The sequence below is a fragment of the Lodderomyces elongisporus genome, chromosome 3, assembly GCF_030384665.1.
Source record: "Lodderomyces elongisporus chromosome 3, complete sequence".
Lineage (NCBI taxonomy): Eukaryota > Fungi > Ascomycota > Pichiomycetes > Serinales > Debaryomycetaceae > Lodderomyces > Lodderomyces elongisporus.
The window spans coordinates 2275010-2301944 of NC_083675.1; the positions used below are offsets into that span (position 1 = coordinate 2275010).

The 26935-nt window shown below is 40.0% G+C and overlaps 9 protein-coding genes across 9 annotated transcripts; 4 read left to right on the top strand and 5 right to left on the bottom strand. All coding sequences in view use genetic code 12, as the record gives it.

The window, feature by feature from the left end:
• Positions 1–1245: 1245 nt before the first annotated feature.
• On the top strand, positions 1246–3345 carry MgSsk1 (Two-component response regulator SSK1p; the record flags this gene model as incomplete). The annotated part of the gene is made up of 1 exon (XM_001525684.2): positions 1246–3345. The coding sequence occupies one exon, from the start codon at positions 1246–1248 to the stop codon at positions 3343–3345; it is 2100 nt and encodes a 699-aa protein (XP_001525734.2).
• A 9138-nt stretch (positions 3346–12483) lies between these two features.
• PVL30_003142 (uncharacterized protein) lies at positions 12484–12777 on the top strand (the record flags this gene model as incomplete). Its single annotated transcript, XM_061119443.1, has 1 exon — positions 12484–12777. One exon carries the CDS (start codon positions 12484–12486, stop codon positions 12775–12777), a length of 294 nt encoding a protein of 97 aa, XP_060975426.1.
• A 612-nt stretch (positions 12778–13389) lies between these two features.
• Positions 13390–14291, top strand: DDI1 (DNA damage-inducible protein 1; the record flags this gene model as incomplete). The annotated part of the gene is made up of 2 exons (XM_061119444.1): positions 13390–13398; positions 13437–14291. The coding sequence occupies 2 exons, from the start codon at positions 13390–13392 to the stop codon at positions 14289–14291; spliced, it is 864 nt and encodes a 287-aa protein (XP_060975427.1).
• Positions 14292–14451: 160 nt separating this feature from the next.
• Positions 14452–15801, bottom strand: GDI1 (Rab GDP dissociation inhibitor alpha; the record flags this gene model as incomplete). The annotated part of the gene is made up of 1 exon (XM_001525686.2): positions 14452–15801. One exon carries the CDS (start codon positions 15799–15801, stop codon positions 14452–14454), a length of 1350 nt encoding a protein of 449 aa, XP_001525736.1.
• An 888-nt stretch (positions 15802–16689) lies between these two features.
• Positions 16690–18111, bottom strand: PVL30_003145 (uncharacterized protein; the record flags this gene model as incomplete). The annotated part of the gene is made up of 1 exon (XM_001525687.2): positions 16690–18111. The coding sequence occupies one exon, from the start codon at positions 18109–18111 to the stop codon at positions 16690–16692; it is 1422 nt and encodes a 473-aa protein (XP_001525737.2).
• Positions 18112–19794: 1683 nt separating this feature from the next.
• SAM35 (SAM complex subunit) lies at positions 19795–20603 on the bottom strand (the record flags this gene model as incomplete). Its single annotated transcript, XM_061119445.1, is given in 2 exon segments — positions 19795–20583; positions 20598–20603. 2 exon segments carry the CDS (start codon positions 20601–20603, stop codon positions 19795–19797), a joined length of 795 nt encoding a protein of 264 aa, XP_060975428.1.
• Positions 20604–21040: 437 nt separating this feature from the next.
• PVL30_003147 (uncharacterized protein) lies at positions 21041–21853 on the bottom strand (the record flags this gene model as incomplete). Its single annotated transcript, XM_001525690.2, has 1 exon — positions 21041–21853. One exon carries the CDS (start codon positions 21851–21853, stop codon positions 21041–21043), a length of 813 nt encoding a protein of 270 aa, XP_001525740.2.
• A 503-nt stretch (positions 21854–22356) lies between these two features.
• On the bottom strand, positions 22357–23544 carry HAT2 (Histone acetyltransferase type B subunit 2; the record flags this gene model as incomplete). The annotated part of the gene is made up of 1 exon (XM_001525691.2): positions 22357–23544. One exon carries the CDS (start codon positions 23542–23544, stop codon positions 22357–22359), a length of 1188 nt encoding a protein of 395 aa, XP_001525741.2.
• A 672-nt stretch (positions 23545–24216) lies between these two features.
• Positions 24217–26061, top strand: PVL30_003149 (uncharacterized protein; the record flags this gene model as incomplete). The annotated part of the gene is made up of 2 exons (XM_061119446.1): positions 24217–24220; positions 24257–26061. 2 exons carry the CDS (start codon positions 24217–24219, stop codon positions 26059–26061), a joined length of 1809 nt encoding a protein of 602 aa, XP_060975429.1.
• Positions 26062–26935: the final 874 nt, after the last annotated feature.

Here is a 26935-nt window from a genome sequence, read left to right on the forward strand (position 1 = left end):
CCCAAATTGAATCCGCTCTCGACACTCAACGCAACGCACGGGAACGTCAGAAAGTCAAATTTGATGAACGATATGATACAACGACAATACTACAAGTTGGTGATCTAGTGTTAGTAACTGATAAGAATCAGGGCCCACAAGGGAAACTTGCCCAACGATGGGCAGGTCCATACAAAGTTTGGCGAAAACTGAGCCGAATCTATCATTTGCAAAGTTTAAGCGGTATCAAGATTCTGAGGTGCTACACAAGAGAAATGCTCAAACCCTACGTACTAAGGAGTACCCAAATATGAATTTACGTGTTCGGAACGTCCCAACGAACTTCCCAAAATATACCAATCCAATCATTTCAATTCGAAGGGGGGTACAGAACACGCTAAATTCACACAAAAAAAAAAAAAAAAAAAAAAAAAAAAAAAAAAAAAAAAAAAAAAATGAGATTCAAAGATCCAAGAGTTACACCTACCTTCTTCGTAGAGGGGGGAGGAATGTCACATAGCGACTTAAGTAAGTCGCATTATGCCATCATTTCTGTGAAACAGAAATTAGTGTCATTACCAATTATTCAGGGTAATGAGAGAACAAACAAATTAAGTTAGTATAGAAGGATATAAATAGTGGGTAGAAGTCGCACTCTAGACTTCTATCAAATTGTATAGAATTATCGATAAATAACACATTTTACGGTCACAACAAGTATAACGCAAATCAGTGAATATTGGTAGAGAATGGCCACTCTACTAATTCCCTTCACTTGAGTATTGTATGAGACAATTTACTTCTTACACTTAAACACCATACCATGATCATGGTAAGAACAGTTACGAAATCACTTAGTCAGAATATAGCCAGTTAGGTTGTAAATAGAATAGCTGGTACTAGTGAGCAGGTAGCGATAACCTAGTGCACAGCAGTCGCACACTTACGTTGAGTAACGTTGCTATGTGACAATACATTGTTACTATTATTGTGACATGTTGGTATGTATTTATTACAATTTTTTTTTTTAATTTTTTTTTTAATTTTTTTTTTAATTTTTTTTTTAATTTTTTTTTTTGTTGATGTTATTATGTGCGAGTGAATAAAATTGCGCACCTCACCTCTGAGAAAATGTTCTACAATGGGAGAAGGAAGCTAGAAAAGATCCGCAGCCAAGACTAAATTATACACTCTCCCTCTCCCTCTCCCTCTCCCTCTCCCTCTGTTTGGAAGATAATAAATAAACAATAGGCCGCCTCTACCACTATGAGCCAATCATTTCTAAACAACGACGTGCGACCACACGTCCAACTTAGATCACCATCGATGAATCTGATACCTCGCCACTCAATAAGCTCACCTGTAAGTTTGTCGAATTATCATCCTCAAGGTAAAATGTTCAAGAGTTATCCTGATAACCCGAAATCGTTACTGATAGACACATCAAAGTCATTGGGACATAATGCAGATCCACAGTTGCCTCTGGCTTCTTCCAAATATCCAGCAACACCGTGGTCCTCTTCCTTTATTGAGTCCAACAAACCAAGGAGGCTTTGGGTTAGGACTCCTTTGGGAAACCCAACCACTATCCTAGCATACAGCGATAGTATTGTTGATGACTTGAAGTCGTTGATTATCGACAAGTATCCAAACACGATTGGAAGATACGACGATGCTGCGAACCTCGTGCTTAAACTAGATTTGCTGACTACAAGATCGCAGCAGGCACTTTCTACATCGACATCGACGATATCACCAAATGTTAAGGGAAGAAATAACGGGGGAACAACAAGTGGAGGAGCAGGTGGAGGAGCAGGTGAAAACTATGCCATCTTGGAGCCGGATCAAAACGTGTGGCAACTTATGGACACACATTATCCCCACGGAATGACAATGAAGGATGCCTTGATTATTGATGTTTATTCTATAGAGGGAGAATCGCCCACTGATCCTACCTTTGCAAAGCACCCTCATCAGTATCTCCAACATGGCCGACTGATGAGTTATGAGAACAGAGGAGAGGGGTTTGATGTTCCGCTTCAGTATAGACCACAATATCAACAGCAGCAGCAACTTCAACAACAACAGCAGCAGCAGCATTATGCGCACCAGCCAACACCGATACTGAGACATTTTCCAATAAATAAACCGCATCTTAGTGGTCAAAACCATTTGCATTTTGTTCCTGAAAGATCTGTTTCTCCGTCGACTTTAGGCACAAAAGATTCCTCAGTTTTATCAGCACAGAATCGGTCAAATTCGACAACTGCCACTTCCCCGGTGCATAAAGCTCAACCTAATCCACAAGCTGTGCTATTGTTGCCCAAAAATTTCACGTTGAGCAGCACTTCTGGTAGTAGCCACAATAACAATAACAATAACAACAACAACAACAACAACAACAACAACAACAACAACAACAACAACCTTAGCAATGGGGGCGCTGGTGGTGGTCAGGGTAGAAATTTATCATTACAAAAGGCAAAATCTGCACCAATTGAAGGTGCAAGCTCTGGAAATGGCACAGAAAACCAAAGTATCTCCCAAAAGAATCAGGTGATAGATGAGGAAAACACCGAAGCCGAAGGTGATTCGGATATCGGCACCGGAATCATGACACCATCGCCATCAGAATCACTGGAAGCCTCAACTTTGAAAAACGAAGAAACTGGCGGATCTTCAACTAAAGAGCCTAGCTCTTTTCCCTTATCATCTACACCACTGAAAAACAATACTGGCAAGGGTGAGAAAAGTTCTGAGCAGATTTCATCAATATCAAAAACAATTGCGTCGGCAAAGAGCAATACAAAGTCGGAGAAATCGGATCCTGCTTTGGATAAAGTACTTCCGTCTATTTCGGTGCTTGTTGTTGAGGATAACGCCATTAATCAAGCTATTCTTGGTGCGTTTCTTCGAAAACGAAAAATACATTATCAAATTGCCAAGAACGGACAAGAAGCGATTGACAAATGGAAAAAAGGTGGTTTCCACTTGGTTCTCATGGATATCCAGTTACCTGTGAAATCCGGTATTGAGGCGACAAAAGAGATTAGACATTTGGAGAGGCTTAATCGAATAGGTGTGTTTGATGAGAATGATATTAAGAAAATAGCAATGCATGAATTGAAAGAAGAAGATATGCTTGACTCAGATAAGTTCCGATCTCCAGTTATTATTGTTGCATTAACTGCCTCCTCAAATTCATCTGTGGATAGAAAGAATGCATTGACTGCTGGATGTAATGATTACTTGACCAAGCCAGTGAATTTGGTATGGTTGCAAAACAAGATTACCGAGTGGGGGTGCATGCAAGCATTGATTGACTTTGAAGGTTGGAAAAGCAAGAACAACTGGAATTCTGTTTAAAAGAGTTGAAGCTGGGTAGATTTTGTTTAATTCTTGTTTTTGTTTTTTTTTTTTATTTTAGAATAATACATGGTATATATTATCTATATTTTTTGAGGAACACATTTTTGAGTGTTTGCAATTAAGGACAAGATTGTTTTCTTTCGTTTTTCTTCGTTTTCCTTCGTTTTTTCTTCTTCTTTTAGTACCCGTTTGCAATTTTTTATGTAGTGCTTTGACTTTTACAACTATTTTACAATTTCATATATTTCGTATTTACAAAGATAGTGAGAAAAAAAAACTCTAATAGTAAATTATACGGAAAGAAAAACATAGTGTCACAGTGCGACACACATTGGACGCTCTGTGCCCTCGTTTCCGCTAAGTGAATATTTGGAGAATATTGCACGACATAGGAAACTTGAAACTTCAAACAAGATGAGTTTATATAAATAGGAACGAGAAGTGGTAAAATTAACTTATCACTATTATAGAGAAATATCGGTAAAATATAGATTTTATACGGTCAACTACATTGAACACAAATCACTAGGTGAACGTGCAGAGTGTATACTCTCACGATTCTCCTTACTAGTGACTTTGTATGAGACAATTTACTCTCTTAACTTATGAGCATTGAGACCTTTATAGGTGCGATCATTGACAATTACACTTAGTTGGAATATAGCCTATCAAGTCACGAACTCAAACCGCTGGTATCGGTGAGCTACCAGCTCAAACCGATGCTCAGCAGTCGTACACTTGTTACTTGTGACAGTGCTATGCGACAGAATGGCGACCAGAGTGAGGACCTCAAATCCTTGCAAATCATGTTGTTTGAATGATTTGATATGGTTACCTAATATTTCAAGTAATTGATACATTGGTTGAGGCTACTGTTAAGCAGTATTGTCGACCAGGATATTGAATGATCATGACATTTCAATACCTTGGCATTTCAACATTTGGTCAATATCATTTATGAGAAGGACCTGTGGAAGAGTAAATCTCCTATCCACGAATTAATAGCTTCACTATTGTGAACTACAGTTTAAAGGAGGAGCTACTCCTCATTGGAGAACTATGCGAGTTTAGTCCAATGGAACATAATGCATCGTAGTCATCGGGACGTATCCGAGACTACACCAGAAAATATCAAATAGCGTATACTGTCAACACTTTATGATGGAATATTCACCCATCAGTTGACAAAGGGCGAAGGTTGTAGACGTTAGACAGAGTGCAACTATAGACCGAATAGAGTCGTGTCTGCTGACTTGGCTATAGTTTGAAGGCTGTACGTGTGATAGACATGGCGTTGAAACGAGTACCGAAGATTGCACGGGTATAGGTGGCTACCCTCAATTGGTGCAAAGATCGAGGAAAGTATTTTTAGGATAATGACCACATCCCTAATTTGGGTTTATATCATTTTTTTAAAAAAGACTTATTACATTCTAGAAGGTAAATAAGCACCGTTAAAGCAGCGTTTAAGAAATCATCATTACTGTCTACGGACTCATCTGAGTATGATGGTAGCAGACTAAACAAACTACACGGGTTATCGGTGAGGTAGAATTACACCAGATAAAAACGGCGGAGATGGTAACTACCGAGGGAAAGACTAAATTGCATCTCGCAAGAAAGACTATATAGCATCTTGAGAGAAAGACAGAATTGCATCCCGAAAGAAGCAACCAATTATTATTATGAAACTACAGTGTTTCAATAGGTCGTTCAATCATCACTTTATTAGAGATACTGACTTAGCGCCTGCTATATAGGAGGAGTCAAATCCGAGGCACTCATTTATTGTCGACAAAATTTTTAAGATGAGGCCAGGATACACGACTATGCGCTGGTGAAAAATTTTCACCCTACTCAACAAAAATTGTTGTCCACGACCTCTTACTCGCGTGACGAGAACTATAAGTATTCCCGAGATTGATTGAACGAAACCCTTGATAATTTGGAACAAAGGGTTTATCTACCATAAAAACATTTCACCAAAAAGTTTAACACCAAGTATATCACATATTACATTCAAGCAAAATATTATTCCAAAAACTTGAAAAACTTCTACTACAAATGTCATCTTCAACAAAAGATTCTAAGACCTCTAATCCTACTCCAAGGAGTATCAACCCTGGTCCAAGTAAACCAGACCTTGCTGGTGTCGACTCATCTTCAATTTCCGGGCAGTCTATTTCTACCTCGGGAAGAGCCGATATGAGCGAAGGTGAAGATGAATCTCCTGGTTTGAAAAGGACAGAAGCTCCTCAAATAAATCAGGTTGAGATTAACGAGATCTTAGACTTGAAATCTGAGATGATGATGATGCAAGAGCAGATGAAACAAATGACTGCTATGTTTAAAGCCGCTATGATTCAAACAGTCCCGCAACTTAGCACTCCTGTACCAGCTAGGAACGATGAGGCTAACAAGGCCCAGATTTCGGATGATAACAACAGCATAACCCTGCCAACTGACGTGCAAATGAAAGTTCATCCGGAAGAACACACATTTTCACCAGGACGTAACTTCCCTATCTCGAGGCCACACTCACTCGCTTCACCCTTGACTCACCAATCCCGTCAAAGTGGTACTCCTAGTGCTTATGGATCTGATAGATCTGTTGCATCTTACGATGGTATCCTTTACCATGGAGAAGTAGTCCATAGCGGATTCTGGGTTGAAGGCCATGAAGAAGCTTGTCAAATCATAAACGAGGCAAGACAGAGGTACCCTCATGGGGAAGACGTCAGGGTAATTCCATACATTCGAGTCCCAGACATAGCTGTCGAAAAGGCATTCATGGCGTACTACGACAAACTCCTTGCCAAACAAGGGAGAACTCAAAATGACAATATGGCACTCGGTCAGTATGACATTGCAAAACGTGTCCCTTTGAAGTTCTCCGATGAGGAAGGTTTCATGTTCTGGTTAAAGTCGGTTTTGTGGCACAAACACACCTACGGTGTTCCTGATAAGCTCATCATTAATGAGTTAAGGAACGGAGCTAATTTGACGAAGTCAGAGTCGTTGAAGGACATGATTGAGATGTCATGTAAGAGTGAGGGCCCCTTTGAACAACCGGTGGTTGATTACTTACCTATCTTGGGCAATGGGGGCACTCCTCCAGAAACGAACCAAGTTACTGATGTTATGACTGCTATCCATGATGCTTTGAAAAAGAAACATAATCCTAGAGTGAAAATGACCATTATTGGTATTGCTGTCAAAAAGTATTTGAGGATCACCAATACATCTCACCTAGCACAGGAAACATGGATCTCAATCTTTAAGACCCTTTTCGAAAGGATGGGTAGTGTCATGGATCAAATAATCATGTATATGACCCCGGAAGTTAAAATCGAAAAGCCGGGAAGGACTGGACCAATAGTCACGTTTGAAGATGCGTCGATCATAAAGATTGGCCTTGGACTCCTCAAGAATAAACCTAACGATAAAATCATTCAAGGTGTCAAATCATACGATTTGACATTTGAGAGGATCTGGGATGCTGTTAATGCAACATTTCAAACGAGGATGCATCTTATCTCAGATGACGAAGAAAAAGATGCCGGTACTACACTGGTGTCTAAAGGTGACAAATCACAAAAGACTACTAAATGTAATTTTTGTGGAAAGTACAGACACACTGTTGATAGTTGCCACTTATTGGTGACTGCTTTGGATGAAAAGTTGGTAAAGAAAGTCGATGGGAAGTATTACTTAGCAAACGGTGAACCGTTGGTCATGGATTTCTATAAGTGTCCCCTTTTAAAACACCTGAGCTTGAAATCTCTAAGTTCTAATGCGAGGCATCGCACGCCCCCAACAAAGTAAGTCCAAGGCAGCACAAGTTATGGAGGTAGAGGTTATTCCTAAGAGTACAGTCACTAGTAACTCTAGAGAAAATACCCACCACGAACGATTACCGACAGAAGTGATGCAATCTAATTCTCATATAATGTCTGATTCAATAGATGAAGTGATTAAACCCGGACCCATCATGATTGATGACGTCCCGGTTTACTTGGTGCACGCAGCCAATGCTCAATCTGCTAAGAAGGTAGTGAAGGATTGGACTGCGAAGAAAGCCCATCTCCCTAGCTCGCGAAAAGATGCTCACAATAAGTTGAAGGCTGATAAGGTGAAACAGCAACTCAATGCAGCAGTTAGACAACGGCAGGAGATGGAGAGAGTGGAGCGTGAAAGCGCACCTAGCCCTGTAACAGAGCAATCTATGCAGGAGTCCCGACGGGAATTAGACACTGAGTCCCCGCCGATCGGAGAGCAGTCTCCACCCTATGACTCACATTTACCATTCCTGGAACTCCAGTTTCCAGATGAAAACATAGACGTAGACCCAGACTACGAGTATGAAGAACCTAGCTCGGCTGGTATTCGGTTCGAACCCTCCGCACTGACAATGGATAGGGAATTAGAAAACCTAGCCATGGAGGACACCGTAGATCCTGATGAAGAGTTAAAGTTATTCCTATCCGAAGGAAAAGGAATTGAACAGACTTCTACGCCACCGGAGAATGGAAACATGATGAGTCACCCTCAAGAAGAAGTGCCTAAGGTGAAATCTGACGTTGTTGTTAATGAACCACTTAATGAGGAACAGGCAAATGCTACCGCTGATGATGGAGTTGACTCCCCAGTGGCTGACGATTCAATTAAACTCTTTAGTGTCGAAGACATCTTGAGAGAGAATCAGCTAGATGAGCTTGCCAAATTAAGTGCAACGTCCGACCAACCACACCACCTTGCTGACGATTCCACTGATCCACAGCGGAAAAGTCAGCGCCGAGTACGTACTAGTAAATTGACCATACTAGACAAACAGGCTGCATTCAAAGATGCCATGAAACATAACTTCTTCGTGTTTATGGATCTTTCGAAGTATTTGGGAATGCACGATGATGCTCGAGCCATGATGAGAGAAAGTACTAAAGCTATGTTGGTTGACAGAGATGTTTTGCAGAAAGCCCTTAAGGATGGTATTGCCAAGTTCAAGAAGAAACCAGTTGTTACTGAAGTAAATCTGACGACCACTTCGACAGGCTACCACCAACCAGGGGTCACTCAAGAACTACTCTGTTTCCCCGCATCCATACATGGCCGTAGGATAGAAATGAAATACGACACCGCGGCCCAGTTGAGTTTGATCAACCCGCAAACACTAAAAGGGTTACCAATTAAGCCTTTTCCCTTGAGCCAGCCAGTATTTGTTCAAGGTGTTAATAATGACACCAAAGCAATTACTCAGGGAGTGTTTTTAGATGTTACTGTCCATTTCATCTCCTTACCTGCAATCCTCTATTTGCACGAGCAAATTCCTGTTGGTCAGGTACTACTCGGGTTGCCATTCCAAGATGCGCACAAACTCTCCATTGGGTTTACTGATGATGGTGATAAACGAGAGTTACGTTTCCGCGCGAATGGCAACATTCATAAATTCCCTATTCGTTACGATGGGGATTCTAACTACCACATCGATTCATTTCCAACTGTCCAAGTGAGTCAAACCGTCGTCATTCCTCCCCTTTCAGAGATGCTTCGACCTGCATTTACCGGGTCTAGGGCGAGCGAAGATGATATTCGGTATTTCGTGGACCAATGTGCTGAGGTGTCTGATGTCTTCTACATTAAAGGTGGAGACCCTGGCAGACTTAAGCCTGAAATACACCCTCCCGTTCGTATCAACTTGCGAGATCCGAATGTTCACTGGCGGATGAAATCGATCCCATTAGGATCTAAACGTACCGCTGCAGTAGAGATTCTCCAAGAAATGATACGACAGGGGCAATTGGTCTATAGTGATGCGACTTATCGGAACCCATGGTTTCTCATAAGTAAGAAGGATGGAAGGCATCGATTGTTGATTGACCTTCGGGAACTCAACAAAAATGTGGAGTTGGAAGGGGGTCACCCACTCTCCGTGGATGATCTCACTACAGAGATTAGTGGTTGTTGGTTTATAAGTACTATTGATGTGCAGAATGCGTATTTTCAAATACCATTGGATGCTGCTACTAGCGATGTTACCAGTTTTAACAGCCCGTTAGGTTTGTTGAAGTATGCTGTCCTTCCTCAAGGATATATCAATTCAGTAAGTGAGTTTAGTTCTATCTTACAAAAGATTTTGAGCCCAGTTGCGAAGGATGTGATGTGTTTTATTGACGACATTGCCATCGTGGGTCCCAAAGTAGATGAACTTACCGACTCACTGGTTCGAGAACACCTAGATAAGATTGTCGAAGTGTTCCGTCTTCTAACCAATGCTGGCTTGAAGATTAACCCTGCGAAGTTAAAGATCGCTGTACCTGAATGTGATTTTCTTGGATACCATATTTCACCTGCAGGGAAAACGTTAATTAGGGGTCAAGTGGATGCATTATTGAATTACCCACTCCCTAACACGGTCAAACAGCTAGAAAGTTTCCTTGGCTTGGTCAATTATTACCGACAGTTGATTGTAGGGCATGCTGAGTTGACTGCTCCCCTCTACAACTTAGTCAATCAAGCAAGGAAGGAACCCAAGCATCAGATTCATTGGGATCCTACAACTAAGCGGTTTTTCCACCAAATCATCACAGTACTAACCAACCAACCGATTCTCCAACCCCTTAATTTTAAGGACCTCATTACTGTCCACACTGATGCTTCGACAGACTCTTGGGGTGGTGTGTTGCAAAACACCAATGCGGCTGGAGAATCGAAACTAGTCCTGTGCTATTCTGGAAAGTTCCATGGTTCTGAAAAGAACTATACTATTTACGAAAAGGAACTTTTCAGTATTTATAAGACGTTTGATGCAATCCATCCACTCTTGTTTGGATTTACTGGGGTCATTCATTTGTACTGTGACAACAAAGCTCTTGTCCTTGTGATGAATAAACCACTCGATAATTCACACTTTGTAAATCGGGTTTACAAATGGTTGAACTTCATCAGGACCTTCAACTATCAGATCCATCACATTGATGGACTGAAAAACATCATTGCCGATGCTCTTAGCCGATGCCACACGTCTACTCCGCAGACTGATCATTATGAGGTCAGAGAAGCTATTGCCGAGTTTAGGGCGAAGTTGGATCCTAAAGTACTAGCAGAAGTTAATGTTGTTACCATTGAAGCTGAGCCTAATAACAGTTATAAGAAGATCCCACTTCAAGCGCTTAGAAAGTACCTTGAGGCACGTACCATTCCCGTTTCGCACAACGCACCTGCTGACGCCAGACGTTTCATCAACCGCGCACTAGAGTTCTATTTACATGATGGAATCCTTTACAAGTTAGGTCGGACCGGTTCATACACTCGACGCGTCGTTTATGAGAACAATCAGGTTGAACACATATTCAATCTTGCTCATAGAGATCGTGGTCACCCAGGAGTTGAGACTACGTTCAATCTAATAAATACTGGATTCTACATTCCGAACCTCTATCGCAGACTTGCCGACTATATCAAACGGTGTGTTTATTGTCAAAAGGACCAACCTGCAACTAGGCAGCGGGATCCATTGTACTTGAACTACCCGGCTGGTATGTTTCATACAATCGTCTGTGACTGCGTTAAGCTCCGTGACGCTACTGTTGTCGTTGCACGTGACGAATTTCTGGGATGGCCCGAAGCTCAGGTTTTACCAAAGGTTACTGCAGAGGCAGTAGCCGACTTTATTTATTCAAACTTTATTGCTCGTGTAGGAACCTTTAGTGTTTTGAAAACCGACAATGGTCGTGAATTTCACAATGAGGTCCTCCAGCAATTGCTCTCAAATTATGGCATTTCTCCATCTTATTCTGTACCGTACCATCCGCAGGGGAATGGGATGATCGAAGCGTCGCACAAACGACTTATCAGATTCATCAAACTGGTTCCAGAGAATAAGAATTTGAGCAAAGTTTTGAATGCTGCATTGTGGGTGGATCGTACTACGGTTCGTAAACGTACGGGATTCACACCACAATACTTGGTTTTTGGATTTGAAGGTAATAATCTGCTCCAATCATTGATGCAAACACCATCTGATATACAACAATACACGGAGGACGAACTATTCAAGTTCCGCGTTGGTCAGTTTTATTTCCGTAAACAACAGGAAGACTCTGCTAAGGAAACTCAACGCCGCGATCGGGATCATCAGAAGGAAGTTTTTGACAAACGTTATGACACTAATGTACCGATCAAGAAAGGAGACTTAGTCTTAGTTTACGATGCTGCTACCAACAAGATGGGCTTGAATTGGTCGGGTCCTTTCGTTGTCCGGAAGGTGCTGTCGAGGATTTACTATCTTAGTAACCTCCAAGGCATTCCCATGAAACGTCAGTATACTAGGGAGATGTTGAAACCGTTTGTTGCCGCTCCGCTTAGTACTACAAAATGATTTTCTACTTTGCAGGGGGGGAGGCCACAACGGTTATCATCAATTTGTACAGTTATTTTACCTCAAATCAATTTTTTCCGAAATGCAATGAAAATAAGGCCGTATCGCTCATTCAGACTCTGAAGGGGGGGAGGATGTCACAGTGCGACACACATTGGACGCTCTGTGCCCTCGTTTCCGCTAAGTGAATATTTGGAGAATATTGCACGACATAGGAAACTTGAAACTTCAAACAAGATGAGTTTATATAAATAGGAACGAGAAGTGGTAAAATTAACTTATCACTATTATAGAGAAATATCGGTAAAATATAGATTTTATACGGTCAACTACATTGAACACAAATCACTAGGTGAACGTGCGGAGTGTATACTCTCACGATTCTCCTTACTAGTGACTTTGTATGAGACAATTTACTCTCTTAACTTATGAGCATTGAGACCTTTATAGGTGCGATCATTGACAATTACACTTAGTTGGAATATAGCCTATCAAGTCACGAACTCAAACCGCTGGTATCGGTGAGCTACCAGCTCAAACCGATGCTCAGCAGTCGTACACTTGTTACTTGTGACAGTGCTATGCGACACATAGCGAAAAAAAAAGAAGTAAAAAAAGAAAAGTAAAAAAAAAACGAGAACGAGAACGAAATAAGAAAGGAAAAACAGAGATTAGAACTCAACTAATATTCATAGTGGTGATCAAAATTCCGCTTTTACATTAAGCAAAATCATTTTCATCATTACAATACATCAATAATGTCAGACCAGCCCATTGAAGGAACAAGTAGCTCTCTTCCGCAGCAAGTGTTACCTTTGGAAATCATTGATCGTTCTATAGGCAAGAAGGTGCGAGTGCTAATGACAAGTGATAAAGAATTTTATGGAAGATTAATTGGGTTTGATGATTATGTGAATATGGTTTTAGAAGACGTTGAAGTGATAACAGGCAGTGAGGAGCAAGGTTCCAGCGAAACGGGAGAAGGCAAAGAAATTGTGAAGAAGATGCTTTTGAATGGCGGCCAAGTAGCTTTGATCATCCCTGATGTGTAAGCGATTTTTCTTTTTATTTTTGTTTTTTTTTGGTTTTTGGATTTACATTTGTGGACCAAGAAGAACTTTAGTGGATATTCTTTATCAGAGTAGAGAATAGGATATTACAAAGAACATGACTTGATTAGTAATGACATAGCAAGAATCAGGTTTCATCATTTTACCTGGACAACTTGCATTTTGCCACTAGTAAAATCAGGGTACTATAATATGTAGCGGATGGCGATCTCGCACGCAACAAAATATATGCTAGCCCGAATATATAGATACATATACATATATACATATATAAATGAATATATTATCACAAATTCCACTCCACATATTTCCATACGCTTATTATTCGCCGCCGCCCTGTTGACCTTATTATTTTCCTCATTTTGCAACTGCAATCCTAAACGCACATACACAGACACTTACACTTCCATCCACATCCCACTATGCAATTGACCATTTCGCTAGATTTTAGTGGTGATATAATATCAGTAGATGTACCTGAATCGCTTTCCCTCGAGGACTTTAAAGCTTATTTGCTGGCTGAGACGGGAGTCGAGCCAGATCAACAGATAATCATCCACAATGGCAAAACGTTGGTGGCAAACTCAGCCTTGAATGAACTTGGTTTGGGCAATGATGATTTATTAACGCTATCGAAAAAGAGACTGCAAAATAATCAAAGTCAATCAGCACAATCTGGACAACAATTGGGACAACAATTGGGGCAGCAGCAGCGTGCTCCAGCCTCTGCTTCGGGCTCGTTGGCAAATCCTGCCGAGAGTCAGATCCATGAAAGAATTGAGATGATTAGATTACAAATCCAATCTGATCCTCATTCACTTGAAAATATCAGAGTGACACAGCCAAGTCTCTATAATGCTGTTAATGATCCGATTAGATTCCGTGACCTCATGATTGAACAAGTCAAGGAGGAGCAAAGAGAAACTTCCTCGACACAAGAAGAGATGTGGAGGTTACAACAAGATCCAGATAACCCTGAAAACCAAGCTCGTATAATGGAGTTGATCCAGCAGGAAGCTATCGAGGAGAATATGAAACTTGCATGGGAGATTAGTCCAGAATCATTCACCAGTGTCAATATGCTTCATATCAAGTTGAAAATCAACGGTGTTGAACAAATTGCCATGGTAGACTCCGGGGCTGCCATGACGGTGATTAGCTCTGAAATTGCTGAACAGTGTGGAATCTCAAGATTGATTGACAAGAGATTTAAAGGCCAGGCTGTTGGTGTTGGTACTCAGAATATCGGTGGTAAAATCCATAGTGTGCCTATCGAAATAGCTGGCTCAGGAATTGAATTACCTTGCTCTTTTTACATAGTGGACACATCAGTCGGTATATTATTTGGTTTGGATATGTTACGAAGACACGGATGTGTGATTGACTTGAAAAGGGATGTGCTTATAATTGGAGGTCACATTGAGGCTAAATTTTTATCAGAAGCAGAACTACCAAGAAAATCGCTAGGTGGCAACATCTTCTCTAGAGAATCATAACGAGAGATATAAAAAAAACGGTATAGAAACAAGATATTGAACAGTTAATGGAAAGAGCTGCAAGTACAATTACAAAAACAAAACCAAAAACAGAAACAAAAACGAATGGTTGAAATCTCTTACCCTGTACATCTATAGATACTCTAATCATTGGATTCCTCTATGGTATGACATTTGTTTCGTCCCCATCTTCCTTTGGCCTTTGTTTCAACTCTAATGGTTTGCCTGTAATTCTAGTGTAAATATCCTTGACATCATCAGTAGCAGACTCGAAATGGGATGATGCGTCGTAACTCTTGGAAAGGAAGATACCATTTTGCTTACCATCATTGATTGGCTCATATAGTTCAGCAATTCCCATAAGTGTGTCGACTCTTGGTCCTAGAAGCTTAAAAGCTGGCTCCAATTCGACATGTGGCGCATCAGTCTCGATGATGGTTGAAACAATGGCAAGGAAATGACCTTTTGGCACAACGCAGTGAACATCAGATAATACTGCAATGTATATATCGTGCTTTCTTCCCACTTGGTTTTGAGGGATAATGATTTGCAATGAATCCAAGTCAACGCCTGGGACTGGGTGGTCCAAGATGCAGATAGCCCTAATGACTCTTGCGCCCGTCTTTTGAACAAGTTCTGGGAAATAAGTTGGGTCAGCAACAACTATTGGAGCTCTTGCTGTACCTTCTTTGGTCTTGACTCCTGCAAATTTCTTGTCTGCGCCTTCTCCTTCGTAAATGACTTCATCAATTGGAGTGTCCAACATATACGTTCCACCATAGATGGCAGATAATCTAGCAAATCCTTGTGGCAATTCGCCTAAACCGTAAAGTGGGTAAATATATGGCGATTTTCCGTACTTGGCCACTGATTGCGCATATAATAAGATTCTTTCGTACGTTGGTCTTGCCGGTTCACTCAAATAGTCATCTGTTGACCAGAGCGCCATAGCATGGCCAATAAAGTCCTTGGTTCCGCTCTCCAATCCAAAGTATGTGTATATCTCGTTCATTGTGTTCTTGTCAAGGTCGAACCCTTTGTGTGTAGAGGTGTCTTTCTCGTCATAGTTTTGTATGTACTCCAAAAACTTTTTCATTCTTCTTTTCTCGAAAATACCCATCAACGAGGATGCCAAAGCCTCGCTTGCTGTTGCTGGCACCTTGGCGATCCTTCCGCTTCTGTAAACATAACTTGCTGCAATTTGTTTGAACTCAATGTAACGAGTCACTTCAGTATGCACCAAGATATTCGACAACTCACCATTGGCCATAAGGAATTTGGGGATCAAGTCAACACACCAGTCCCGATCTCTACCTTTCAATTCGGGTTTCTGCGCAGATGGCTTGAACTTGCTATACAATTGCGTAAGATTCAATGATGCGGACTCACCACCGTAGAAATCCTGTCTGTCGATGTGAAGGACTTTTTTCCCTTCAACAGAAAGAATGCCTGACAAGACACATTCGGTGAGGCCTGTACCCAATACAATTACGTCGTAGTCTTCGTCCATTTGTGTGAGTGTATACTTATGTGTGTGTGTGTATTTTTCGCTGTTCTGTGTGTAGTGGCAAGCAATTGGTGAATACTATGTGGTGGTGTGAGTAGTAGTAATAGTGGTTGTGGTGGCTGTGGTGATGGTGGTGGTAGTAGTAGTAGTAGTAGTAGTAATAATAATGGTTGTGGTGGTGGATGTAGTAGCTTTCTAATTTCACTAGTCAGTATTAGTGGTTTTGTGGTGGCAGTTGAGCACTATATTAAATCGGCGATTAATGAATATTTCTCCTACTTCATTTTTCCCTTTTTATTTTTTTTTTTCTTTTGGGCCAACTTTGCTCCCCTCGCACTCAGAATTTCTTATGTTGCGCAATCGTACATACCTCGTTTATACACAATTGTTTTTTTTAACAGTACAACTCTCTCCCACTCTGTATATCTAACTATTGTTTCAAGGTCAGCAATCATAATTTGCAACATTTAACCTTTAACTTTTTTATTTAGAACAACCTCAGATGATTGAATTGTCATTCAAAGAGTATGCCTTCAACAATTGTACTTTACTAAAGTTTTGCAGTTCGCAAGTTATGTTCAGACAAAAAAAAGAAGAGAAAAAAAATACAAAACAACTTAAAAAATAAAGATAATATAAGCTAGTTAAATCTTTCGTATATATTATTATACACTAATAAGTAAACTAAGATCTTGTATTAGAAATGCGTCAAAATACTTACAGGTGCTTACAGGTGCTTCAGAATGCTTAAGAATGCTTAAAGGTGATTACAGGTGGTTACGGATGCGGAGTATGAAGAAGTGTCTTAATTTCATGCTCACACTCGCTTACATACAATTTCTCTTTATTTTTCCTCATCATGCCCCCTTCCTACACCCTCGCCTCTCTGGTTTAAACGACAACGTGAAAGCCTTCTTTACCCTTTGCCAATCCTGCTTTCACAATTTTACTGATTTCTTGAGGATCCTTGGTGATCTTGGAATATTCTTCGTACCCATCCTCGGTGATCACTACATCATCTTCGATTCTCACACCTCCAATGTACCAATACTTGTCCAAGACTTCCTTGTTGATAAACTTGGATCTCACTGGATCATTCAAAGTTTCCTCCAACAAGAAGGGAGAAAAGTAACATCCTGGCTCGTTCGTAACAACCATATTAGGTTCAAGCTTTCTTCTAATTCTCAAGTAGCGCAAAAGGGGATCTGGGTCAGAGTAGTTGGCATTTCCTGCAGTATCGTGTGTATCCATACCCAACATGTGGCCCAATCCATGTGGGAAGAAACCTGCACTTCCTTTAGCTTCAAAGATTTCATCTACTGAAAACTCCTTTTTGAAAATACCAAGCTCGAGGAATCCTTCGATCAAAACTCTGTGAGCTCTCAAATGAAGGTCTTCCCAGTTTGCACCTGGCTTCATCAATTTGTAAGCTTCTTTTTGCATTTTCAAGACCAAATTGTAGATATCCAAGTGTTCCTTGGTCCAGTCTCCGTTGACAGGGAAACATCTTGTGATGTCACTGGCATAACACTCCCATTCAGCACCAGCATCAATCAAAACAGATCTCTTGTCTGACGTAATATCACCATCGTTCTTGACCCAATGCAATGTTGAACATGTCTCACCGCTGCAGCAGATGGGATCATAAGCTTGGTTCTTGGATCCTTGACGCAAAGCATGGTAAGCGAACTCAGCATGGATATGAGTTTCTTTAGTCTCAATGGGCAAAGCCGACATAACAGCCAAGTGACAGTTGTCTGTGATCTTTGCCGCATGTTTCATCAACTCGATTTCGTACTCATCTTTGATAGCTCTTGCCTCGTCTAAAGCATAAAAAAAGGTTTCATCTTTTTCGGTCAATGCATTTGCAAATTTGGTATTGAAATCATTGATATCCGTAGTGTAAATAGTACCTTCAACCGCTTTCAAATCCGTTTCAATGTCTGCCTCATACTTGATCTCGTCTGCATCGTACTTTTCACTCGCTTCTTCTTTTGACATTGGCAACCCTGACCACATAATGTCTTCTTTATTCACATTTGGCAAGTACAAAGTCAATTGATCTTGTTTGGACTTGTAAAGGACATGTGCACCGGGGATGTTGCAGCCCGAAAGGTAGTAGAAATATCTATTTTGTCTAAATGGTCTGGTCTGATCACAATATTTGTAAAGGACCAAATCTTCTCCGGAGATAAAGAAATTAGCATTATCGGCCTTGCTTGAGTTTTTGCTCTTTAAATGGGACAAGACCTTTTGTGCATGCTTCTTAGCTGGATACTTTTTACCTCTCAATGATTCTGGACCGTCGGACATGGTTTAGCTAGTTTTGTTGGGTTCTGGAGTTAGTTGGAAAAGTGTTGCACTAATTTTTTTTGCAATTTTTTTTCTACTTCTTTTTATATACCTACTTCTTTTGCAGTTCTTTATGTACTATAAAAGAGGAGTAAGTAAGATGCTACGGCACCATTTATTTTTACTTTACGCAAATTCCGCTTCTTTTTTTTGTTTTTCTATGGAATAGAGTAAATATTAGCGAGCAGGAAATAAAATTCCGTTTCTGACTAAGGCTCAGCTCTCGTGATCTGACATGCATGACTTTTATCACGTGTAAGAATTGATTCAAAACATGTAATACCTTTTTATGTATTTTCTATTTTTTCTTTTTTTGTTCTCTCCTTTTTTGGCTTCAAAAATCATAGTGTCCAGAAATAAGTGCATTTTTGCCACTAAAACACTGACACTGACGCATTTGACTTTTTGCCATAGATAGATTAATTTACAAGTTAAAAAAAAAAAAAACGAAGCATATTACCATCACCACAGTACACTTATTATTCAACCAACTAAATAATGGAAAGATTGCAAAGATTACTAGGCCAAGGTGCCGGACTAGGTGGTGCTGCGCCACCACAATCAGATGGACCTGCGATTGACAATGCTGAAACTGTTTATATATCCTCGCTCGCCTTGCTTAAGATGTTGAAACATGGAAGAGCAGGTGTTCCTATGGAAGTGATGGGTTTAATGTTGGGTGAGTTTGTTGACGACCTTACAATCCACGTACACGATGTCTTTGCAATGCCTCAATCTGGTACTGGTGTTTCTGTGGAGGCAGTGGACGATGTGTTCCAGACTAGGATGATGGACATGCTTCGACAAACAGGAAGAGACCAGATGGTTGTTGGTTGGTACCATTCGCATCCAGGATTTGGATGTTGGTTATCGTCGGTGGATGTCAACACGCAGCAATCCTTTGAGCAATTGAACAAACGAGCAGTTGCCGTGGTTATCGATCCTATTCAATCCGTCAAAGGTAAAGTTGTTATTGATGCATTTAGAACTATAGATACTACAACATTGATGATGGGCCAGGAGCCACGTCAGTCCACATCAAATGTCGGTCATTTGAACAAACCATCAATTCAAGCTTTGATCCATGGCTTAAACCGTCATTACTACTCGTTGAATATCGACTACCACAAAACTTCGAATGAGATTGGTATGTTGTTGAACCTACACAAAAAGAACTGGCAATCCGGCTTAAACTTGGCTAGTTATGATACAAAAGAGTTGGAGAATTTGGAAAGTACCGAAAAGATGGTGAATATAGCCAAATTGTATAATCAAAGGGTAAGTGAAGAAAAAGAATTAACGGAGGATCAGTTGAAGACGCGATATGTGGGTAAACAGGATCCAAAGAAGCATTTATCAGAGACTGCAGAGACGTTGATTGAAGAGAATATAAACTCGCTATTAACTGGTGCTGTCGACACTTTAGCAATACGATAGATTTTGAATATGCTAAATATATTTTAAAGATTTCAAAAAAAAAATTTGAAAATTATTTGAAAATTATTTAAAACAGAGCCAATCACTTGAATCAACTCTATGGCATAAATCGTAAGTTAATTTTACAACTGTTCTTTTGTCTATGTACCTTGTTTTTCCTCTTTGCAATCAATTGTTTCGTCTCACTCTAGTGTTGTGTTATAGTTCCTAAATTGATTCAAGCACCTTGTAACATTTTGCTACCAAGTCTGGTTTCCCCACTACAACTGCACCTAACTTTGTCGATTGCAAAAATTGATTAACAATAATCACAAAAGATGCAATCTTGTAATAAATAATCCAATTGTCGCCTTCTGGTTTTTCCAAAATCTCGGAAAACCAATTCATATTTGTGTCAAACTGATCCAACTCACTTATGTAAAAATTATACAAATTCTTATGCTTCTGTTGTCTCTCAAATAGGCTAGGATGTCTCAGGCTAAGATTGTTCCATTTCACCATCTCCGTTTTCAAATCGTGTAATTCTAGCTGATCATTAATTGAAAATATTTTTGAATATACACTTATATCAAGCTCTTCTGCCAAGAGACATAATATCCACAAATCGTAAAGCGACTTATCGACATAATCACTGATGAATTTCAGGTCTAAGTTTTTGATATTATTCTTTGTGATTGTACTTTTAATTGTTTCGGCGCTCTCTATACTACGAGTTTCATCTCCACTGATCAATATGGGAAGCGAATTAAAAGGTGAGCCTCGAAATGGGATCCGCACAATTCCACTAGGTCCCTTGGCTCCACTCGATGGCAAGCCATAGCCGTTCTTTCTTGCGAGTATTAATATAGTTGCTAATGAGATTGGATCTGTAGGTAGAATAACACTATCTTGACTGCTGGTACTTATCCTATACTCGAATGTATTGTATACTCCAACTACAAATGTTGGCCCCGACCCCAGCTCGGAAACTTTGCTGAAACTGTACAAGTTATGCGGCTGGACTGTTTCACCTCCATTTTTATAAACCTGTAACGGCACTGAATCAAAAACTCTCTTGATGGGTGAAGGGACACTGAACATTGTTGAGCTTGAAAATTGTGTCTTTTGTTTTACAATGAAAAGGTGCAGAGTGAAAAATGATTGGGGAAAAGGATGGAAAAGAGGGAATAAAGAGAAAAAAGAAAAAAGAAAACGGAAAAAGGAAAAAGGAAAAAGGGAAAAAAAAAAAAGGTACTTAGTTTCATCCCGCACTTTGATTTTTCTGCGTATGGAAACTAGTGCAGACCATAGGCACTTACTCGGTCTTTTAGCCAAGACCTTGCGTGACAATCCGTGAATCAATCTTCAATTACTATACATTCATCAAACACAATCTATAATTGTATTATAAAAGAGCAACAAAAAGAAAAAAAATAACACACACACACAACCCTAATCAAATTACGCTTTACATTTAAAGGTCATCTGTGGCAACCAAGTCTATAGCCATATCGTACCATGTAGAGCCAGCATATTTACATGCGCTTTCACCCAAGTTATTGAATCCAATCTTCTCATAGAATGGAATCAATGTATCGTGTGCAATCAATACAACTTGGTCACCAACATCCTGATTAGATAGTTTTTGAATGTAATCGTGTAACAACAAAGCAGCCAAGTTCTTGCCTCTCCACTCAGGGTCAACAACAACAGAATGGATACCAATTGTTCTTGAAGTCTCAACGTGTCCACTTCCCTTGACTCCTTGAGTAGGTAATTGCATCGACTCTTCAGAGATTTTAGTTCCATAAATCTTTGTACCAATAATGTGCCCTACCAAGGTTTCCTTAATCACAGACGATCTAGCAGGAAAATCCTCGTCGTCGTCATCATCATCATCATCAATATCGTCTTCATCGTCTTTATCAAAGTTTTTGTCGTCCACTTTATCAGGGTTTTCTCCATTTTTCCCCTTTTCTTTTCCTTCGTTTGTTTTTGCTCCGTTGTTGCCCTTTCCAGCATTATTCTGTTTAAATGATTCTTTTTCATCATGTTCTCGCTGTATTTTCTGAGCCACCTCTGGCAAGTTTAAGGAGTTATACCTATATTCAAAGTCTCTGATAAACAATCCCGAACACAATTCAGGTGCCACTGTGAGTCTATACCTCATCTTTTCCTCGGAACACCTTTCTTCTTCCGAGAACCCTTTTGCCTCCAATTCAACACATTGTTGTAGATCTTCAATCGTCAAGGGCCTAATTGACAAGTTTGGTGGGAAATCTGACATCTTTGGCAATTGATTATACAGTTTATTAGTAGTTAAGGATTGGAAATTGGAAACTAGAAACTAAAGACTGGTGATTAAAAAATAAAAAAAAAAAATAAAAAGGGGGATTTATCAAGAAGCCGTGTTGTTACTTGTGTGAGACACAATATTTGTTTCCTCACTCAACTTGTTCTGGTGCGTAAAATGAAGGTATGTGTAGGAGAAGGCGAATTTTCGCGAGAGCGTGCGGATATTAGCATCACACGACCCGGAGACATCATTCCTCACTCTCTCCCACTCTCTTCCATCTCTTCCTCCCTTTCCTTTCTTTTCTTATATATATATATATATATAATTTTTTTTTCCTTTTGATCTTTTCCCACCCCGCATCACTTGTAAATCTATATCTACATTCACACCTGCATTTACAACATCATACACGCAAGCACATTTGATTGTAAAGATAAGGGATAGTTTAAATAGTTATATGTATAAAGTTATATATATTAGTGGTAAAGTAGACCTTATTCGAGTATACTGGGATCGACCTCTTCGTTCAGCGGATCGTTGATCAAACTTTTACTAACCTCCCACAAGTGCACAATATTGTCATCGGCAACAGACCCAATAGTCCATTCTCTAAATGGACACCAACTCAAATCCGTCACACCCGCCGTGTGACCCGCGTGCATCATAAACAATTCTGGACACCCATCCTCTGCATCCTCTTGTTGCTGTTCTTCTCCAATCTTGGTCAAGTCCCACAAGATTAGTCTCCTGTCTTGACTTCCAGATGCAAGTATTCCGTCCTTGTGTGGAGAGAAGTCCATACTAGTAATACCATCGGTATGACCCATCATCGTGTGTAATAAACCAGCAGTTCCATTTTTATTATCCAATTTTCTCGTGTCCAATAAACTAATATTAGAGTTTGTGCTACCTATAGCCAAAAGATTTCGAGAGAATGGAGAAAATGCAAGCGAATTGATCCCTTTGGACCCTTCTGCATGGTACTTGGCCACTGGTTCCGTGGTTCTGGTATCAAATATATAAGCATATTCATCCTCGGAGACAGTTGCAAATATACTCTTATCGAAAAAGTGCCATTTGGCATCATTGACGATATCGGTGTTGGTAGAGCTTTTAAATACTGTTGTTTTGTAAGATCCTAAAACATCCGTAACACAAGCAAGTCCATCGTCAGCTGCTGTCAATAAAAGTCCCTTCTCAAGTGGATTCCAAGAAAGCCCATATCCATTTTCCGAATGCGGGCTGAAATGGTGGTAGCTCAGCTTATCTTCGCTATCCAACTTATAAAGGTCGACTTGGCCAGACCCATTGATTGTACCTACTATGTTTGTATCTTGTGGCATGTATCTAGCTCGACATATCTCTTGTGTGTTTTCGAATTTCTTGGTGATTTTAATCCTTGAGTTAGCCGTAGCCGTGCCATCGGCTGAGATTTGGGTTTCTGCAACTTTCAAGTAGTTGGTATCATTACCAGATGTGTGTGTTCCAAGTAATAAGCTTGTGTTTATCACTCCGTCTTGAGTTGTGTGGTTGGGAAGCCATTGGATGGTGAGTGAAGGCCATGTAAGAGCAGTCTCACTAACAAACTCGTACATGTAACGGCAATTCTTCCTCCATAGTTGATACTCTTCTTTGATGGACAACTCTTTGGTCTCGCTGCCCGGTGCAATTTCCTCTGCCATTGTGTGTTGGTATTATGCGATTATATTAACGATGGGAGGTGTGGTTAAAGTAACGTTTGAACAAACACTCGAATAATGTTTGGATATTGTTTAAATAATCAACGTGTAATAGTTTTAGAATTCTGTAGAAAAATAAAAATGTATCTGGTGCGCGCTTTCAAAATAAACACTTGGTAATTGAAAGAGTGAATTAAAAAGGGAAAATGAAAAGAAAATGGAAAAAAAAAGTAAAAAGACAAGAAAAGAATGAAAAAGGACGCGACGAACGCAAAGTTGCCCTAATAGGCTCTACACTTGCGACTCAACTCGTCATAAAGAGTCAAGGTTTTAGCTACTATCGAACATGTTATTGTAGTTGTGAAAAATATAAGCACTGTCCAATCTTGCCATAAAGAACTACTTGTCCAAAACCAAATGGAGAGGAAAAAGGTAGTTTTTTTTTATGTGAAATAAATAAAAAAAATCTCCACTCACAAGTATCAGCCGAGTCTCGAATACTCTTTTCTCGTTACCCATTCCGCGTTCCCCACTTCCTACTCCGAATTCAAAATAAAATTTTATCTCTCTCTCTCTCTCTCTCTCTCTGACTTGGTAGTCATATAAATTGCGCTTCTCCCCCACATTGTCTAAATTAATACACCATTCGAAACATCCATATCAACAACTTTTGCAATGAGTTCGAGTAGCGAGTCACCCAATGATTCTGGTCTAGAGCAAGAGGATGCTTTGATCTTTACTGGTGGTGCATTTGATCCAATAAATTTACCACTACTGTTGGCCGAAACCCCTCGTCCATTAGTGAATGAATATCGGCTGTTTAACATATACGAGTTTCCTGTGACATCACCCTTTAGCCAATTTATGGAGCAAGCTTTTGCACAGTTTGATACAGTAAATGAAAGGGTACTGCAACTGCCAGATGTGACATCTACTCAAATGATCCCAAAGCCCACATCATTGATAACAACAACAACATCAATACCTGCTCCTGCACTTGAACCAACACCAACATCAACAACAACAACATCTCAAAAATCAAAATCAAAATCAAATTCGACCTCAAATTTGATATCAAACCCAAAATCAAAGCCAGAGACAACGCAAGGAATGATGTCAAACACAAGGAAACAGCGATCCTGTGACTCTTGTAGCGTGAGAAAAGTGAAGTGCGATTATCAAGTGCCATGTAGCAGATGTGTAACCCACTCGCTTGAATGTACCAATATCAGAGCAAAAAGAAAACCAGGTCCGAAAAAGCTACATCAAAAGACAAAAGATGCAATTCGTGAGTTGGCTGCTAAATCTACTACAAACACACATCCGGTTTCTGAGCTGAGTGTAACGGTACCTATCATATCATCTTTATCGTCATCGTTGTCTTCTTGTTCTTCTTCTTCTTCTTCCGCTGTGTCCGGCCCGTTTTGCCCTTCCATCACGCTAGAGTATATACTTCCCTGTCTCAATGTGTTTCAGGTCTGGTACTACAGCATCTGGCCGGTGATTTCCGTTGCCGATTTAATTTCGAGAAAGAATGAGCCTACGGTGTATGCTCTCAGCTGTGCCATATCTGCTGTTATGCAGTACCAGTTGAGTTTCATGGCCAACCAAACATATATCCCCAGCCACGTTATGAGTGTTCAGTTTATTCCCGAAGCTGTTAAATATAAGAAACTAGAGCCAACTGTTGAGTCTATTCTCACTTCATTGTTTCTCCATGTGGCGTCTGCTGGAGAGAGTGGTACTGCTACATCTGCATGTTTCTTACGTGAAGCTATTACTTTGGCGCAAGTTATGGGTCTAGATCGGAAAGAGACGTACGAGACGTGTGACACTGCTGCTAATAACCATAGATTTAAGAAAATCTATTATCTCCTAGTGGTTACAGAGAGGTTCCTCTCTTTGGAGCAAGCACTTCCAGTGTTGCTAGAGCCTTCGATTCCTTTACCTTCGCTTGAAAATGAAGAGTACCCCTTGCTTTTATATGGTTTTCGTGAATTGGTCAAGATCTTTGCTATTCCGGGAAAATCCATTTTCGATAGAGTTAGATCAGTTAAGAATGACGCATCTTCGAGAGCGTTGATTTGCAAGATCCAAAGTCAGCTCCAGCAGATCAATATCTTGAATGATGCTCCCGATATACAAAAGGCAAACATTGTTCTTAGTAAATACTGGATGATGGCTTGGACATGGAATGTTTCGGAAACCAATAGGCTTGTGGATGAGAATGTGGCATGTTTATCGCATGAGTTCCCAATCAAGATAGCTCGTGATTTCTGTCAGGATTCCGCCACCTTGCCGTTGGAGTCGTTCCAGTTCAATGGTCCAGGTGTTTGTTTTAAGATGTTGACAATTGCAAAGACGTTGATCAAGTCAAATGCCATTACCACTTCTTCCGCAGCACAGTATTACCTTCGACTTATATATGAGAGGCTAAGCCGGTTGAATTTCGATTTGCAACCTTTCGGCAAGGATTATGAGACCATAGTTGAGATAATTAATAGCTGCACTAATTTATAACTACCCAACTAAGAATAGAAACAATAGAAGGAAAGAGAGAAGAAAAGTCAAATTTTTTAATTATTAATTCCGTTAATGAGTAACATGCTTAATGACGATGATGAGCAGGGGGGGGAGGAAGAAAGGGAAAGGTTACACTCCCTATTACAATATACATATATGTACGGTATATAATAGAATAGAGAAATTCAAACCTACAAAATATTTACACGACCTCCCCAGATATTTTAACCGAAAAGAGCGATTGAGATTGAGACCATCCTTTTCTCTTTTACCATTTGTGAATAGTAAACAATACAATTGAGCACTACTACCAAGTGTGGAGAGTGGAAAATACCAAAACTTTACCAAAACACAATGGAAAAGACTAAGGAGAGAACTGATAAAACTAAAACTGAAAAAAAAAAAATTAAAAAAAAAAAGAAAAGAAAAGAAAAGCAAGAAAAACGTAGTGCCGACTGCCACCGCGAGTATCATCACTGAGACAGGTAAAAAGATAAGCTAAAGTCGGACGAGTGGAGTGGTCATCGTCATAAGATGAAAATCTCACATAGCTTATTCTTATTCTTCTATTTCTTTTTCTCTATTCTATTCTATTCCAGTGCAACATGTACCCACTGGTGAATTACTCACTCTATCAACTACATTACATTCTCCCACTACTACCACTACTAATCGTCATACGGTTGTGAAATAAAGCCAAGAATTAATTACTTGCTGCTGGTGTTGCTAATGTTGCTGCGTAAGAAGCGATACATAGACGGTGGATCTTTCTCTCTCTTTCTCTCTCTATCACTGTTTCCTTGCTCTGTGGTATAGATCTTTGCAACAGAGAAAAAAATAAAATGCCTCACATTGCAAAGCGTGACTGAAT